Genomic DNA, 17,465 nt, shown 5'->3' on the forward strand with positions numbered 1-17,465 from the left:
GGAAGAGGTGAAGTCTGTCTTTTCCATACTAACATAAAAGCAAAATAAAGAGTATCCTTGAGTTGTTTCTACTTGAAAGGAACAGGTCTGCATTATAATTAGGTCTGGGGTTTTTCCATAATTTTTTTGGTTGAGATGACCTGCCAATGGATTTTAAAATAGAGCTAATCTTGTTAGGATTCCTGTTTTGTTTTGAGGTGCCATGATATACTAGTGATCTCTGATGACATTCTGCTAATGGTCTTGTCTTTGTCTTTGTTTCTACAGATTTGCAAAGTGCAGAGCAGGCATGGATTGCCAATTCTGGAACAGAGCAAAGCCCCTGCTTGCACTCCACTGGCGATGTCGCATCCGCCCCTGAAGAGCCTGCCTCTAGGGGTGCGCTGAATCCTTTTTTAAAAAAAAAAATGATTTATGGTATCATAATAGTTTCTGGTTTGCTTCTTTTACTTACTATAGGTTATGAAGTGAAAATGTGAACAAATGATATGTACAAACGATTGCAGTATTGGTAAACTGCAGATTGCCATTACTCTCCCAGTGGCAGGCTCTTCAGCGGTGGAAGTGGCATCACCAATGGAGTTATGCTGGGGCACTGCACTGTGCAGAATTCGGCAGGCTCTGCCTACTCCATCCTTTGTAGATTTGCAGAAAGCGTGGGGAAAGTTGCCAACGATGTGAATCTCTCTTTTCCCCTAATTAGAATGGCATGGAGCATGCTTCATCTGGAGTTCCAGAGGAGCTTGGAGTTCGATGTTTATTTGCGGATCACGCTGTTAGGACACTTTATTTTTATGCTTGTGGAAATGTTTTATAGAAGGTGACACTTTATTTTCCCATCGCCTTTTTTACTTTTAGAATGGCAACTTTTGAAACCTGCTTTGAAGAAAGACTGTACATGATCAGAATACAAATGTCACTTTGTAGATATTCATTATTTGATTACTTGCCTGGAGCTGAATAGTTATGAAAATATTTGCCAGCCTACAGAGTGCTGAGGACTTTGTGAAGCCTAAAGAAACCTCCTTAATTTGAGCCTTACAGACCTCTGCTGTAGGACACTGTTCTTTATCTGTTTTCTCTTCATCTTTTATCTTTATCTCTTTTCTCTAAATCTTAAATTAGTTTTCTAAAACTAGAATTACCACACCAGAAAGTCTTAGAAAGCAGCTTTCTAGAAACTATTTTATGCCTTTTTCTTTTAGCATTATTGCCTTTTTTGATGGTTTAAATTTACATTTGTATTGCTTTTCATTTTGATAGTGTTTTATATCTTCCTTTTGCCAAATATTTGAAATAATGTTGATATCATTTTGATTATTCGCTAGATAACAACACTTGTAGTTATTATTATATTGTTCATGTGTCATTCATAGAAGGTATGAGTTGCTGTGTCTCATCCTCTATATATGTTTATACTTGTTATTACTAGCTTGTAATGTATTGTTTGCTAATAATTAATTACAGCAAAAGAAATATTGTTGAGTGAAGAATAAGCTATATCTTTTAAATTATTTATAATAGAGAATGAATTTTCAAAGAAACCTTACCAAACGTCCACTTGCCTGTATGCCTACATTCATCAGATAAATGAGTTATTTTGGTACATTCAAAGCAATGCAACTAGAAATGAGACCTTAGATTATGAGTTTTTTATGGCTAAGAAACTTTGGCGTGTATCAAAAGATACCTTTTAAATGAAATTATGATCTATCAAAGTAATGTTGGTATGTTACACCATAATGCAAGTAGTTATTTGATTAGCCTCCTATCTTATAGACATTCTCCACTTAATTTGCCCAGCTTACCCTGGAGTATTGATAGATGCAGGTGGGAATGTCATACTCCAGAAATACCTCACATATAAAAAAAAGATAATGTTATTTTGGGAAAAGAGGAATAGTGCTACATTTTATAGCTTCTGGCTTCATACATCATATCATTTTGCCAGCTGTCCAACTTGGTGATTACATAAATATCCCTTGATGTATAGTGAATTGCCTAGCTATGGGAAATGCCCAGGAAGTTTCATCTCTTAAAAACATGCTTGTTGTTAAATCAGGTTTTTTGGCAGTTAAAGTGATATTTTAGTAGTGATTTGTTTATAAACATCACAGAAAGTACTCCAAAAGAAGTGTCGAGGGGTTTTGGGTGCTAGGCATTCGGCACGGTGGTAAGATGCTGCTTGGGACACCTACATCCCGTATCAATCTACCTGGGTCCACTCCCACTTTCACTTTTGACCCAGTTCTCTGCTCAGGCACACTCTGGTGGACAGTTGATGATGGTTTGAGTACTTGGGTCTCTGCCACCTACGTGAGAGACCCAGATTGAGTTCCTGGTTCCTGGCTTTGGCTGGCCCAGCCTGGGCTGTTATATGCACTTGGGGAATGAGTCAATAGATGGAAGATGTCTGTCTCTGTCTCTGTGTCTCTCTTTGTCCGTGTGTGTGTGTGTGTGTGTGTGTCTGTCTCTCTCTGTCTCTGTCTCTCTCTCTCTGTCTCTGCATATCTCGGTCCCTCTCCCTCTTTTCCCTCCTTCTTTCCTTCTTTATATCTCTCTGCCTTTCCAGTAAATAGAAATAAAGAATTTTTTTTTTAGAAAGAGGATCCTTGAGCCTAGGTTGGTAGTAACTTGCCATTCATACTAATTTTAACAAACTTTAAGCTCATCTGTTATAAAAATCCTAGGAGTAGGGTTTATATCATCTTGCCCTTCTCTTTAAATGAACCCTTGATTTGTTTCTTTAAAAACTGCTAGGATGAATATTGCTTTTCTTTTCTCTAATTATCTAGGGAAGCAAATTATAGTTTCTGAGTAGATGGAGTACCGAATATTAAATTCCAAAACAGAAATAAGTGTACTTTCCTATCTGATAGACTTATGACAAATGAGAGTGGGTGTAAAGTCACCTGGAACAGACTGCGGCTCCCTGGATAATCATCCCTGAATTGTGGTACGCCTTTTAGTGCTGGGTTTGTCAGCTTAGAGCACAGTGTCCCTTATAGTTCCTCCTCTGGTCTGCAGTCAGGGTTGCCTTTCAAGCAAGGAGATGAGGCTTTGTTTCTTCCGTCTTCCCTGTAATTCTCAGCACAGGATCCTAGATTTTATTTTTGTTCCATAAATGAGTCACTCATCAGATAGTACCACAGTTGAAGGACACTATAGACTAGAGTTTGTATTAAGTTTTTCACACACAAAAAGAGGCATGAAATATTTAAACCTACACATACTTTTTAAAAAGTTCCTTTTATCTTGGATATTGATGAGCCCTCCTATGGTTTCTAAGGTCTCTCTCATGCCTTGTATCCTGTGTTCCCCACAGTAACTTTGTAGCCGGGTAGGCCGTCTTCCATATGAGGAAGCTTCAACTCAGCACAGTCCAGAGGCACACTCACAGCGACTGCTTGTAGAGTAGATTTGGACTCTGAAGTGCAGTCCTTTGTCTCCTGTTGAGCCCCTTGTCTCCATGTGCCACAGTGCTTCCAGATTTTGATCTTAGCTTGCAGACAGGATTAGAGACTGATTAACTGAGACAATGATAGTAAAGCCAGAATACTAGGGTCAATGTTTGTGAACAGTGTTTATCTTATTTATATATATAAAAACAAATATAGCTTTTAAGTTTGTCTTGGGAGCTTGCAAATGGGTTATAATCTCAACTCTTTTATCATGGATTAGCAATTTATCAGCTTTTCAGAACTTTTTCTTTTGAAATATTGTCACGGCTTTATCAAATCTTGAATAATGATTTCTAAGCATTTAAGATAGTAACTATTAATAATATTTTAATACACAAAATGCAACTTTTATCTTACTTATTATATCTTGCTGTAACAGTACTTAAGGTAGTGACCTTTAGGACATGGCAACAAATATTGGTTTCAGCAGAGTGTAGTGGGCTTCTAGCAAGTTCTTTCCTATTTGTTAACATTTCTCATCTCTGTATTGTTCATTTGGAATTTGTGTCTTGTGGGAGATAAAGAGATGTAGCCATAAATTATATCTGTTATTTTCTAGATTAAATCTCAAAGCCTGTTCATTGGTGTTTGTAGTAGTTTGGGAAATGGAAATTTTCTAACTCTCTCTCCAGAAATGCATACTATGGTTCTTATATGACCTTCCCATAATTTCCTTTCATTATTCCTAGACATACTTACTTTTGACAAATTTTTACATACAAATGTCATTAAATTAAAGTTCTTGTGATATAATTGTTTACTTTAGTTGTATCCAAATGTTGAAGAAGATATTAACTCACTCAAGTCAACCCTAAAATATAACCTGAATTATGAATACCAGATGGTATTTGATTTACTGCATTTTCTTAACAGAATTGTTTGGGCTGGACTGTCATATGAAGGTTTCAGTTATAAATAAGTGTTCTTACAGTCATACTGTCTTGTTTAACAACTGTTCGCTTTTGATATTCTGGTCTGATGGTCCTCTTTAAATTGTTATTTCTTTATTTTATTTAAAAGGCAGAAAGAGAGAGAGACACAGGGAAATCCATCTACTGTTTTACTGCCCAAATGCCACAACAGCCCAGGCTGGATCAGGACAAAGCCAGGATCTGGAATCTGAATCTGGGTCTCTGAGGTGGCTGACAGGGACCCAACTACTTGAGCCATCACCTGTTGCCTCCTTGAGAGTGCATTACCAGGAAGCTAGAATCAGGAACAAAGCAGGACTTGAGCCCCAGGCACTACGGTGTAGCATGTAGACATCCCAAGAAGCATCCCAACTGCTGTACCAAATACCTGCCCCGATAGTGACTATAAGGGAATAATTCTGGAAAAAACTGATGTGTGAATGCTTATCAGCAATGCTTGTGTGTAAGCTTGCCAGCTTAGGGCTCAGACCATGTCACTCCTAGAAGCTGCCTTTTTATAGAAAGCATGACATTTAAGTCTGTAATTCCCTAGCTCTCTGCTGTGGCCCGGGAGGGCAGTGGAGGATGGCCCAAGTGTTTGGGCCCTGCACCCGCATGCGAGACCAGGAAGAAGCTCCTGGCTCCTGGCTTCGGATCAGTGTGGTGGCCATTTGGGGAGTGAACCAATGGAAGGAAGACCTTTCTCTTTGTCTCTCTCTCTCTCACTGTCTGTAACTCTACCTGTCAAATTAAAAAAAAAGTCTGTAATTCCTTCACTGAAGCTTTGTATTAATTCAGAAGTGCAGTGTTGGGGCATCAAGTGAGAGATGATTCTGTTCTCTGTGTCTTGTATGAAGTTTTTGTTTTCTTCCCTCTTGAAATCTAATGGCAGTATTTGCTCAGCATTTAAAGAGTACTGTACCAGAGGAAGTAAAAGTTCTCAACATGTAACAGGTCTGGGAACTAGTAGAGCTTGGTAACAACCTAATATTTAACCTGATTTCCAAGAGTTTAAGACAGCAGCTATTATTAAGATTTTAGTACACAAAACAATTGTTAACTTACCCATTAACTCTTGAAAAAACAAGTTAATTTGGTGAACGTTATGACATGGAGCAAAATCAGTTTTAAAAAAATGAGTATAGTAGATATCTAGCAGGAATTGAGAGATAACCAATACAGTAAGAGAATTTTTGGGGAATAATTTGTCTCTTATTGATGAAATAAGATGGGCTTGTTTTAGTATTCCTGACCCAACAAATTTAAAGGACTCTGTTATGATCTGCTATAGGCTGGGTATCTGAAGAGAATTTTGGTGATGAGGTTGTTTGCATTTCCTTCTGGAATTGTAGAAAGAAACCTAGTTTTTGAAGCAAATGGGTGACTGTAATGATGACTACCCATGAATTTTTATAGTTTTAGAAGTAACCAGTGCAGTGTTACACATTTAGTGAAATGTATCACTTCAGTTAGGAGTAGTCTTTCTTGGTAAGAACACGGCTTTATCAAACGTCATTTTCCATCACTTTGTCTCATTTAGGACTTCAAGATCAAAAATGGTAGTGGTGGAGAACACTGTGTCGATGGTATTCTGAGGTTATTTTTCTTCCTTCCCCAAAAGCGATTTCATCTAACTTGAGTGCCTAATACCAGTGTTTGCATCTAGACATGTTTGGTATGAGCATCAGGCTTGACTTGAACAGCACAGTGGAGACAATAAATTGTAAGTAATCTGAATAGATATGGTGTTCTTGTCCTAGCTGTTGAACGTTGGTCCACGGAGATCTCAGCCTGGCCAGAGAAGAGAGCCCAGAAAGATCATCACAGTTCCTGTAAAAGAAGATGTACACCTGAAAAAGGCAGAGAATGCCTGGAAGCCCAGCCAGAAACGTGACAGCCAAGCTGAGGATCCTGAAAACATTAAAACCCAGGTGAGAACAAGGCACATCCTGATGTTACAGAGTTACAGTGCTGTCGGTTACCCCCCCTCCCCCCTGGATTTTCTTTTTTTCTATTTATTTTTATTTGAAAGTGAGATCTCCCATCTACAAGTACGTTCCTCAAAAGCCCACAACAGCCAGAGCTGGGCCAGGGTGAAGTTGGAAACCTAGAACTCAATCCACTTGGTGGCAGGGATGCACTACTGCTGCCTCCCATAATGTACGTCTAGGAAGCCAGAGCAGAAGCAGAATCAGGACTCAAATCCACACACCCTGATAGGGAACGCAAGCATCGCAAGTGGCACCTTAATTTGCACCAAATATCCACCCCTTCCTTTGACCTCTTTTTTAACCTTATTAATACGTGTAGAGATACCAGTAAATACTTAATAATCTTTTCCTTTGACAGTGTTATTCTAAAAACCATGCCAAACAACGTACTACTTTCTCTTGAAATTGCTTTACTTTTTCAAAATACATACTTTGACTAGGGGGATTATATATATATATATATATATATATATATTTTTTTTTTTTTTTTTTGACAGGCAGAGTGGACAGTGAGAGAGAGAGACAGAGAGAAAGGTCTTCCTTTGCCGTTGGTTCACCCTCCAATGGCCGCCGCGGCCGGCGCGCTGCGGCCGGCGCACCGCGCTGATCCGGTGGCAGGAGCCAGGAGCCAGGTGCTTTTCCTAGTCTCCCATGGGGTGCAGGGCCCAAGCACCTGGGCCATCCTCCACTGCACTCCCTGGCCACAGCAGAGGGCTGGCCTGGAAGAGGGGCAACCGGGACAGAATCCGGCGCCCCGACCGGGACTAGAACCCGGTGTGCCGGCGCCGCTAGGCGGAGGATTAGTCTAGTGAGCCGCGGCGCCGGCTGACTAGGGGGATTATATATCATAGATGTTAATCATTCAGGCTTAGGTAAATATTTGCTTTTCTTTAAAGTGAATTTTTATATTCTCTGTGATTGAATCTCTTCTTCCTGTGATTAATTATATCTCCTTTTCAGGCCTTCATTTTTAGTAAGTTACAGTTTTTTCTTCCACCCACTGGGTCACTCCCCAAATGACCACATAGCCAGGATAGGCCAGGTTGAAGCCAGGAGCCAGGAGCTACTCCAGGTCTCCCACATGGGTGCAGAGGCACAGGCACTTAGGCCATCTTCTGCTGCTTTCCCAGGCACATTAGCAGGGAGCTGGATGAGAAGTGGAGCAGTCGGGACTCAAAGTCGCACCCTTGTGGGATGTCAGTGCACAGCACTGGCCCCAATAAACTACAATTTAAAAACATCTCTTTTTAGAGACTTATGAGGTAAAACTGAATTCTTTGTATCATTTTGTGCATATTCTGCCCTTAGAACTCCTTATAATAAACTGAATGAATTCCTTTCTTAAATCCATACAAAATTAATTTTTGTGTGCCAAATTATATCAAATGTTTATTCATTTTTTGTTACACACACAATGCCAGTTCCTATCCATAGATTACCTCTTTTTTTTTTTTTTTGTGTGTGTGTGCCCACACCACTTCTTTTGTGCTTGTAATTCACCCTAGTGCTGACTTCATCACTTTGTTTATAAATATCCTCTCTCTGCAGCTAGATTTTGATTGTGTGGAAGGCTTTGTGCTTCACTTATACTGGACATCTAGTAGGTATTCAGTTCTAGCCAGTAAATGATTTTCAACAAATAGTTATTACCTTTTATTATATTTTTCTAGCCTTAAATTATCTTCTAAAATAAGAGAAATTTGAAGATTTCTTATGACAAATAAAATTTCTTATAACAAATGAAACTGAAAGATATTGGGTCCAGGCATTGTGGTGTAGCAGGTTAAGTTACTGCTTATGATGCCAACATCCCTCCTGGTTTTGCCCTGGCTCTGCCCCAACTGTTGCAGACATTTCCAGCAGATGGAAGATATCTCTCTCTCTCTCTCTCTCTCTCTCTCTCTCTCTCTCTCTCTCTGCCACTCTGCCTTTTAAATAGGTAAATGGATAATCTTAAGGGAAAAAAACCTGAAAGATAGTATCATAGGTGATATTATACAATTAAAACAGGTACAGTGGCTCCTCCCTCCCATCCCTATTAAACTCTTTTTTTCTTTTTTTAAAAAAGGCTTATTTATTTAAGAAATAGAGAGAGCTGCCATCTAATGATTCACTACCCAAATGCCTGCATAGCCAGGATGGCCAGGCCAAAGCCAAGAGACAGGAATGCAATCTAGGCCTCCTGTGTATGTAATAGGAATTCAGTTACTTGAGCCATCACTGCTGCCTCCCACGGTCTGCTTTATCAAGAAGTTGAAGTCCAATCAGAGCTGGCAATTCAGCCTAGGTACTACAGTATGAGAGGCAGACATCTTAAATGCCAGGCTAATTACCTGCCCCCCACTCAGTGAACTTTTAAATTTTTTTCCTTACAAGAGCAATACTGACTTATTGCTGGAAAACTTGACAAAATTATTTTTTTAATTTAAGTAAATTTATTATTTATTATTTCCTGTTAATATATTCACAAACATTCTAAAAAATCCATATATAAGATTTATTTATTTATTTATCTGAAAGGCGGAGTGTCAGAGACAGAGGTCTTCTATCCTCTGGTTCACTCCCCATGTGCCTGCAACAGATATGGCTGGGCCAGGCCAAAACCAGGAGCCTAAAACTCCATCTGGGTCTCCTTCATGAATGGCAGGAAGCCATGTTCTCGGTCCATTATCTGCTTCCTCCCAGGTACATTAGCTGGAAGCTGGGTCAGAAGCGTGGAGTAACTGGGTCTCAAACCAGGCACTCAGATACAGGCTATAGGTCTCTCAAGCTGCGGCTTAACCTGCTGCACCACATTCCTGCCCCCAGATAGAAATTTTTAAAGAGTTACAAAACATTTGTAAACTTTTTCCGGTATTAAATCATGATGTCTTGGAGTTTATGACTTCATTTTCTTGAGACACAGTTTACATAGAGGAAAATTCACCTTTTTGTGTAAGTTCTGTAGTGTTCTCAAACATACAGAATCATGTAGCTATCACAGTCAAGATATAAAGCATTTCCATCCACAGCTTCCCAAATCCCTTTGCACTGCCTTGTATCCATTCTTTGCCGTGATGCCCACCCATTGCCATCACTGGATCTTTGTCTCTAACATTACTGCTTTTTCCAGAAAAATCACATAAATAGAATAGCTTTGACCACAACTTCTTTCACTTAGCGGGTATGTTTTAGATTCATCCATATTATTACATGTATGATCAGTTGGATTTTTTTAATTGCCCAGCAATATTTCACTATTTAGTTATTTTATACTTTGTTCTTCCATTTATAGGATAAATAGTTTCCAGGTTTTGGTAATTATGAATAAAATTGCTGTAAGCTTTGTTTTTATTGGGTAAATTCCTATCTATGGAATTCAGGAATCTTTTGGTAAATATATGTTTAACATTATTGGGAAATGCCAGACTTTTCCAAAATTGTACCATTTTGCATTTCCATTGTCATTACATGAGGATTTCAGTTATACCTCACCCTCCTCCCACTTGCTATTTTCTGCTTTTAAGATTGTAGCCATTTTGGTGAATGTGCTGTGGTATCTTATTGTAGTTTTTTTTTTTTTTTTTTTTAAGAAAAACTATGTATTTATTTATTTATTTGAAAGGCAGAATTATAGAGAGGGAGATACAGAGAACCATCTTCCATCCACTGGTTTTACTCCTAGATGTCGGCAATGGCCAGAGCTGGGCCTGGTTGGAGCCAGGCACTTCATCTGAGTTCATTTGGTCCCTGAGTTTGCAGGGACCAAACTCTTGAGCCATTTTCCTCTGCTTTTCCTAGGCCTTTAGCAGGGAGCTGGATCAGAAGTGGAGCAGCCAGGACACAAACTGGCACCCATATGAGATGCCTGCCTTGCAACCAATCACACCCCTGCCTTTTTTTTTTTTTTTTCTCCTTATACATTTGTCATTCGGCTCAGTGGTAAGGTGGCTGTAGAGACACATGTTAGAGGGTAAGTGGACATGGGAAACAAAGGGGACGTCCAGGCACATGGGTGCAGGGAGGGTGGGGAACACCACTTTCACTTTCCTTTGTCTTTTCCTTTAAAAAAAAAAAAAAAGGCAGGGATGCGATTGGCTGGAAGGGTAGAGAACAAACCCCAGAACAGTATGTAAGCTGCAGAGGTGGGTGGTGGGAGCAGCGCCCACCTGGGTGAGAAGGGGGAGACTGTCAGGGCAGTGCTTGCAGCTTCAAGTTCCCCAGGAGTTTGTGTCGGCCCAGCTCATCGTCCTCCTCATCCACATTCACCAGCAGCTTGATGGCTTCGTGGCCCACAGCTTGCTTGAGGGAGTCTGATAAAGACACCTTTAAGTGTCTCTAGTAACGAGCCATTGAAGAATGCCTCAAGGTAGGTGAGCTCAGAGAACTTGATGTCACAGATGATGGAGCCCAGGTCCCGGGACTTGAGCATGGTGTTCGCCTGGTTAAAGCGCTCAAACTGGCACTCAAGTGGGTCCTGCTTGTCAGAGAAGACGTTGCCCTGTAGAGCAGTCTCGTGCTGGCAGTATTCAGCCTTTACCTACTGTGCCAAATGCTGGCCCCTGAACAACCTTTGAATTAATATATCTTCTTTGGTAAAGTTTATGTTCATGTCTTTCATTGTTTTTCATTGGGTTATATATTTTCTTTTTTTAAGATTTATTTATTTATTTGGAAGTCAGAGTTACACAGAGAGAAAAGGAGAGGCAGAGAGAGAGAAAGAGAGGTCCTTTATCTGTCGGTTCATTCCACAATTGGCTGCAACGACTGGAGATGCGCCGATCTGAAGCCAAGAGCTAGGAGCTTCTTTCGGGACTCCCAAGCAGGTGCAGGGGCCTGAGGATTTAGGCCATCTTCTACTGCTTTCCCAGGCCATAGCAGAGAGCTGGATCTGACATGGAGCAGCCAGGACTAGAACCAGCACCCATATGGGATGACGGCACTGCAGGTGGCAGTTTTACCCACTACACCACAGTGCCGGCCTCTGTAGCCAATATTTAATTTCTTCTTAGGTAAACACAAATACCAAAGAGACGTACTCTAATTTCTTGAAAGGCAAGAAGAATATCTTAACATGTGCATTCCACAAAATATGTGCAGCACAACGTCTTACACATTGTAGGTCCTCTAAAAAATGTTTCAGAGCCTTTCCATAGTAAGAATGATAAACATCACAGAGGCACAGAAAAATCAGTGAATCCAACAACATATTGTCCCCAGAATAGTAACAGTGCCAGCGCACAACCACATCAGCAATACAGGCCCCACAAGCAAATTCAACCTGGATATCAAAGTCTCCCACCATGCACCACAGGAGGAATGACTACTCCCTGACCTTCATGAGTTGAATAAAGAGCCCAAGCACCAAGACACTCAGGGAAAAGTGAAAAAGAGACACCTGGAGAGGGAGAAACACTATGGTGGGGAAGACAGGGGAGTGCCCTGGAGTTTGAAGCAAGGGAGCAGGACCTCTTACCACTTCAATGTCTTCATCTTCTTTTAAAGATTTATTTATTTATTTGAAAGGCAGAGTTACAGAGAGGCAGAAAGAGAAAAAGAGAGTGGGAGGTCTTCCATCTGCTGGTTCACTCCCCAAATGCTGCGACGGCCGGAGCTGGGCTGATCCAAAGCCAGGAACCTGGAGCCTCTTCCAGGTCTCCAATACAGGTGCAGGTGCCCAAGGATCTGGGCCATCCTCCACTGCTTTCCCAGGCAATAGCAGAGAGTTGGGTCAGAAGTGGAGCAGGCCACTCATGAGGCCGGCGCCGCTGCTCACTAGGCTAATCCTCCGCCTAGCGGCGCCGGCGGTTGGGGCGCCGGATTCTGTCCCGGTTGCCCCTCTTCCAGGCCAGCTCTCTGCTGTGACCAGGGAGTGCAGTGGAGGATGGCCCAGGTGCTTGGGCCCTGCACCCCATGGGAGACCAGGAAAAGCACCTGGCTCCTGGCTCCTGCCATCGGATCAGCGCAATGCGCCGGCTGCAGTGCGCCGGCCGCGGCGGCCACTGGAGGGTGAACCAACAGCAAAGGAAGACCTTTCTCTCTGTCTCTCTCTCTCACTGTCCACTCTGCCTGTCAAAAAATAAAAAAAAATAAATAAATAAAAATTAAAAAAAAAGAAGTGGAGCAGCCAGGACTCGAACCAGCACCCTTATGGGATGCCGGCACTGCAGGTGGTGGCCCTACCCACTATGCCAAGGGCCGGCCCCGGGTTATATATTTTCTTATCACCGAGTTTTCAGTTTTTTATATAATGGGTCTTCAGAGACTTCATGGAAAATGCATATGAAAATGAGAAGCCGGTGCTGTGGTATATGGGACGAAGCTGCCACCTGTAGCACCAGCAACTGAAAAGGACACCGGTTTGAGTCCTGGCTGCTCTGCTTCTGATCCAGCTTCCTGCTAAAGTGCCTGAAAAGGCAGCAAAGAATGGCCCAAGTCCTTGGGCCCCTGCATCTACATGGAGACCTTGAAGAGGCTTCTGGCTCCTGGCTTCAGCCTGGCCCAGCTCTAGATGTTGGGTCCATTTGAGGAGTGAGCCAGCAGATGGAAGATCTCTTTTATCTCTGACTGTTCCTCTCTCTGTAGCTCTGCCTTTTGAATAAAATAAAAATCAATCTTAAAAGAAAAGTAAGATTGATGATAGTTGAAACTGAAGGACATCACGTTGAGTGGTATGAGGTAGACACAGAAAGACAAATACTACATTTTCTCCTCTATATGTAGGAGCTAAAATTAAGAAAAAAAAGGGGGGGGTCTGCCTCTCTTGGAGCCCCTCCTGCCCCCCAGGCCACTTCAGTATGTGTTGTAGTGAGTAAACCTGCTGCCTGCAACTCTGGCATCTCTGGATGCGTCTCCCAGATGCTTCCCTTTCCACCCAGCTGCCTGCTAATGGCCTGGGAGAAACAGAAGATGCCCTAAGTGTTTGGGCCCCTGCAACTCAAGCAGGAGACCCAGATGAGGTCCTGTCTCCTGACTGCTGGCTTTGGTGTGGCCCAGCCCTAGCCGTTGCAGCCATTTGGAGAGTGAACCAGTGGAGGGAAGACCTCTCTCTCATGTATCAGTTTTGCTGTAAATACAGTGTTTTGTCAAACTTAGTGTTAAATCTTTGTCAAACAAATTGATAATAATTATATACTACTAGTTTTAATGATTTTGTTGCTTAAAATTTACTTTATGAGTGAAGTTGAACATCTTTTTGTTTGATTATTGTACATAGTTAGCCCTTGTTTGTTTTCCTGCTGGGCTGTCATCTTTGTACTTTTTATTTGTTGAACTCTTTAGTTAGTAGACCCATTAGGCCTTTTACAATAATATAAATTAAATATATGTCATCAAAAATAATAAATAATAAATATCTAGTTGAATAGAAAGGCTGCATTTAACAGTGTCTTCCATAAAATGTTTTTTATTTTGATAATACTCTGTTTATCAATTTTTTATTGATTGTTTTGGTTGTTGTCTAAGAAATCTTTGCATAATTCAAGAACACAAAGCTTTTGTTCAGTGTTATCTTCTAGAAGCCTATAATTTTAGATTTTACTCTTTTTTAATTAATTTATTTGAGGGGCAGAGACTGCTGGTTCATTCCCCAGATACCCACAAGTACAGAACTGGGCCAAGTCAAAAATGAGAGCTGGAAACTGCACTAGGCCTTCCACGTGGGTGGCAGAGTCCAGTCACTAGGGCCGTCACTGTTGCCTTCCAGGCTCTGCATTAGGAAGAAAATGGAGTCAAGAACCTGAGCTGGAAATTGAACCTAAAATGCCCACTCAAGATTGTACGTTTAATTCTGTGATCCAGTTTTAGTTAAGTTTTGTAAAAGGTGCAAGATATGAATACAAGTTCATTTTTTGTTCTGATGGATATTCAATTTTTCTAACAACATATATTGAAAAGATTCTTTCCTCCATTGAATTTTCCTTCCATCTTTTCTGAAAGTCAGTTCATTATATACGTGTAAGTCTATTTCTAGACTCTCTTCTGTACAGTTTATATAGTAACTTTATATACTAAAATGTTGAAAGGTTCTGTTACTCCTCAAACTTTATTTTTCAAAATTGTTTAGGCTCTTCTAGTTTTTTTGCCTTTCCATATGATTTACAGAGTCACTTGATGAATTTTTACCAAAAATAAAAACCGAAATTCACTACTAGGATTTTTGTAAATAATATAGTTCTCCATTGATTTAGGTCCTCTTTGATTTCTTTCTTTACTAATTTGTAGTTTTCATCATACAGCTCCTGTAGGTATTTTGTTCAATCTTAAACTATGTACTTAATGAGTTTGGATGCTATTATAAATGGTACTTAAAAAAATCTGCATTTTTAATTATTCATTGCTAACATATAGAAATATGGTTGACATTTGCATTTTGAACATTGTATCCTATAATTGCTAGACTCAATAATTGTAGTGTCTGTTTTTGGACTTTCTCATGATTTTCTATGTAGACAACTATCATCTGTGAATAATGGGTTTATTTCTTCTTCTCTAGTGTGTTATTAAGAATAATGAGGGCCGGCGCCACGGCTCACTAGGCTAATCCTCCGCCTGCGGCGCCGGCACACCGGGCTCTAGTCCCGGTTGGGGCGCCGGATTCTGTCCCGGTTGCCCCTCTTCCAGGCCAGCTCTCTGCTGTGGCCAGGGAGTGCAGTGGAGGATGGCCCAGGTGCTTGGGCCCTGCACCCCATGGGAGACCAGGAGAAGTACCTGGCTCCTGCCATCGGATCAGCACGGTGTGCTGGTCGCAGCGCACCAGTTGCGGCGGCCATTGGAGGGCAAACCAACGGCAAAGGAAGACCTTTTTCTCTGTCTCTCTCTCTCACTGTCCACTCTGCCTATGGGGGGAAAAAAAAAAAGAATGATGAGAACAGACAATTTAGCTTCATCCCCTAAGAGCAATCAGTGTTTCACTCTTTAGATTGTAGATACCCTTTTTGTCTTGAGGATGATCTCTTCTGTTCCTAAACTGATGAGTTTCTTTCTGCAACATCTCTTAGAAGATATCTGCATCGTATTTCATACCATTCCATACCATACTTATATTGTGCCATAATTTAGACAAAGTTCTATTTTTGAATGTTGAAATTAACTTCTCTAAAGGGTTATATGATAGAAGTTATTGATCAAAATCTTTGTATGTATCGCTAAATATGAATAATTTTATAATATTGTAACTACTTGTTCAAAGGGTACATCACAGTTTTAAAGCTTTTAATACATATTGCCAGGATACCCTTAGATACATACTGGCTGATGCTCTCGCCAGCAAGATGTGACTAAAGCCGGTTTCTAGATGTCTCATCAGTAGTAATAAGAAGGTGTTAAAATTGATGGATTTAATCACTTCTGTAACTAGCCCACAATCTTTAATAATTTGAGGAATTGAATTAGTTATTAGAAACAAACCTTACATCAAGCATCATGTTATCCTAGTTATTCTAATGTGGTTTTTTTTTCTTCTTTGTGGCCCTTCTAGGAACTTTTTAGGAAAGTTCGGAGTATCTTAAATAAATTGACACCGCAGATGTTCAACCAACTGATGAAACAAGTGTCAGGACTTACTGTTGACACAGAGGAGCGGCTGAAAGGAGTCATTGACCTGGTCTTTGAGAAGGCTATTGATGAACCCAGTTTCTCTGTGGCTTACGCAAACATGTGTCGATGTCTAGTAACGGTAAGAAGAGAGGAAGGAGTAAAACGAGAAATCTCCAAGAGGTATATTCTCCCCTCACTGCACATTCTTCCCAGAAGTCTCATTGGGGCCACGTAAAGGGGAGAATATATTTTTAGCACTTACTAACAAAGCATCCTCGTTGTATAAGGAGAATCTTCCTTTATTGCAATATATACTCACCTCTGGTCGGGGTTTGGAGACAGGATTGAAATGGGCATGTGATGATCTCATCCATCTTGTTCCAGAGGTTTCCAAGCTTTACATTAGTAACAGAAATTACTGTCATGGGCAGCCAGTTTCTCCCTATGGCTTGCTTTTACCTTTAGTTAAATTTGGAAAAAAAAAAAAATCAAAACAAAACACAGTTACTTCTAATTCTAGCCTCCACGATAATGAAAGGACAGCTGTCTTATGGTGAGAAGGGTTCATAACTAATCATTTCATCTGTTAAAAGCATTAGATATCTCTTTTTATATTATCCACAGCCATTTACTCTGCACAGCCTGTCAGTGCTAGGGCAAGACAGAATGGAGACCAAAGACCTTGTGATTAATGTTCATTGCCCTCTTCTATTCTGCAGTCATTAAACTGCCATGTACCATCTGGGTTTTCCCTTCCTGTTACTGTTACCAAAGTACTTGTGTCAGAAATGTATGATCTTTAACATGTGGGTTTTTTCCTAAATTACTACAACTCATTTCATCATACCTCATTTCTTAGAGACAAGCTATGAAAATACAAAATTCTATCATTCTACCAATATTTTTGAATACTTATGTCAAAGACAGGTAAGTCTGTTGGAAGTTAGCAAAGTTACATCTCCTATTTTTAATACCCTAAACAATAGGGTGGCTGCATTGCAGGTTAAGCCGCCACCTACTGCACCAGCATCCCATATGGGCACTGGTTGGTGTCCTGGGTGCTCCACTCCTGATCTGGGACCCTGCTAATGCACTTGGGAAAGCAGCAAATGGAAGACCTCTCTTTATCACTTGCATTCTCTCTTTCTTTCTTTCTCTCTTTCTGACTCTGTCTTTCAAATAGATAACATAAATCTTAAAAAAACGAAACAAAAAAAAAACCTTTCTTTCTCTTTCTTTCTCCTTTTCTCTCTGTATGTCTGCCTTGCAAGTCAATAAATAAATCTAAATTAAAAAAAAAAAAAACTAACATCCATATTGAAAAATAAAATAGGATTCATCAGAAAAAGACAAGTCACATTTTGTAATATAGCAGTGTGTTGTTACTTGAATGGGTGATTTAAACCCAAAACATATATTGGAGGAAAAAGAAATCGTATTGGTGTGAGAGTGACAAATTTTCATGGTGCAAATAAAGCTCCAGTTGAACCTGGGATCATGAGGGGTGCGAGTATAGAGAACAAAGGAAGTAGTCCAGGCAAGGTCACGTCCAAAGCATCAAGCATGACATAATGGCTGCAGACTCT

The 17,465-nt window shown here is 40.5% G+C and overlaps 1 protein-coding gene across 50 annotated transcripts in view; it reads left to right on the forward strand.

Annotated features, from left to right (window-relative positions):
* The window catches only part of EIF4G3 (eukaryotic translation initiation factor 4 gamma 3), a 376,646-nt gene that overhangs the window by 281,816 nt on the left and 77,365 nt on the right, over positions 1 to 17,465 (forward strand). For 28 of the 50 annotated variants that reach the window (XM_089301378.1, XM_089301363.1, XM_070079133.2 and 25 more), the window contains 3 exons: positions 268 to 378; positions 6,133 to 6,303; positions 15,821 to 16,018. In XM_089301378.1, the coding sequence (XP_089157504.1) occupies positions 268 to 378; positions 6,133 to 6,303; positions 15,821 to 16,018 (480 nt within the window). The remainder of the gene's footprint in view (positions 1 to 267; positions 379 to 6,132; positions 6,304 to 15,820; positions 16,019 to 17,465) is intronic. The other 22 variants (XM_089301376.1, XM_089301377.1, XM_089301388.1 and 19 more) reach the window with 1 other exon arrangement.

Source organism: Oryctolagus cuniculus, chromosome 7 (genome assembly GCF_051225735.1).
Source record: "Oryctolagus cuniculus isolate XC-2025 breed Fujian yellow rabbit chromosome 7, ASM5122573v1, whole genome shotgun sequence".
Lineage (NCBI taxonomy): Eukaryota > Metazoa > Chordata > Mammalia > Lagomorpha > Leporidae > Oryctolagus > Oryctolagus cuniculus.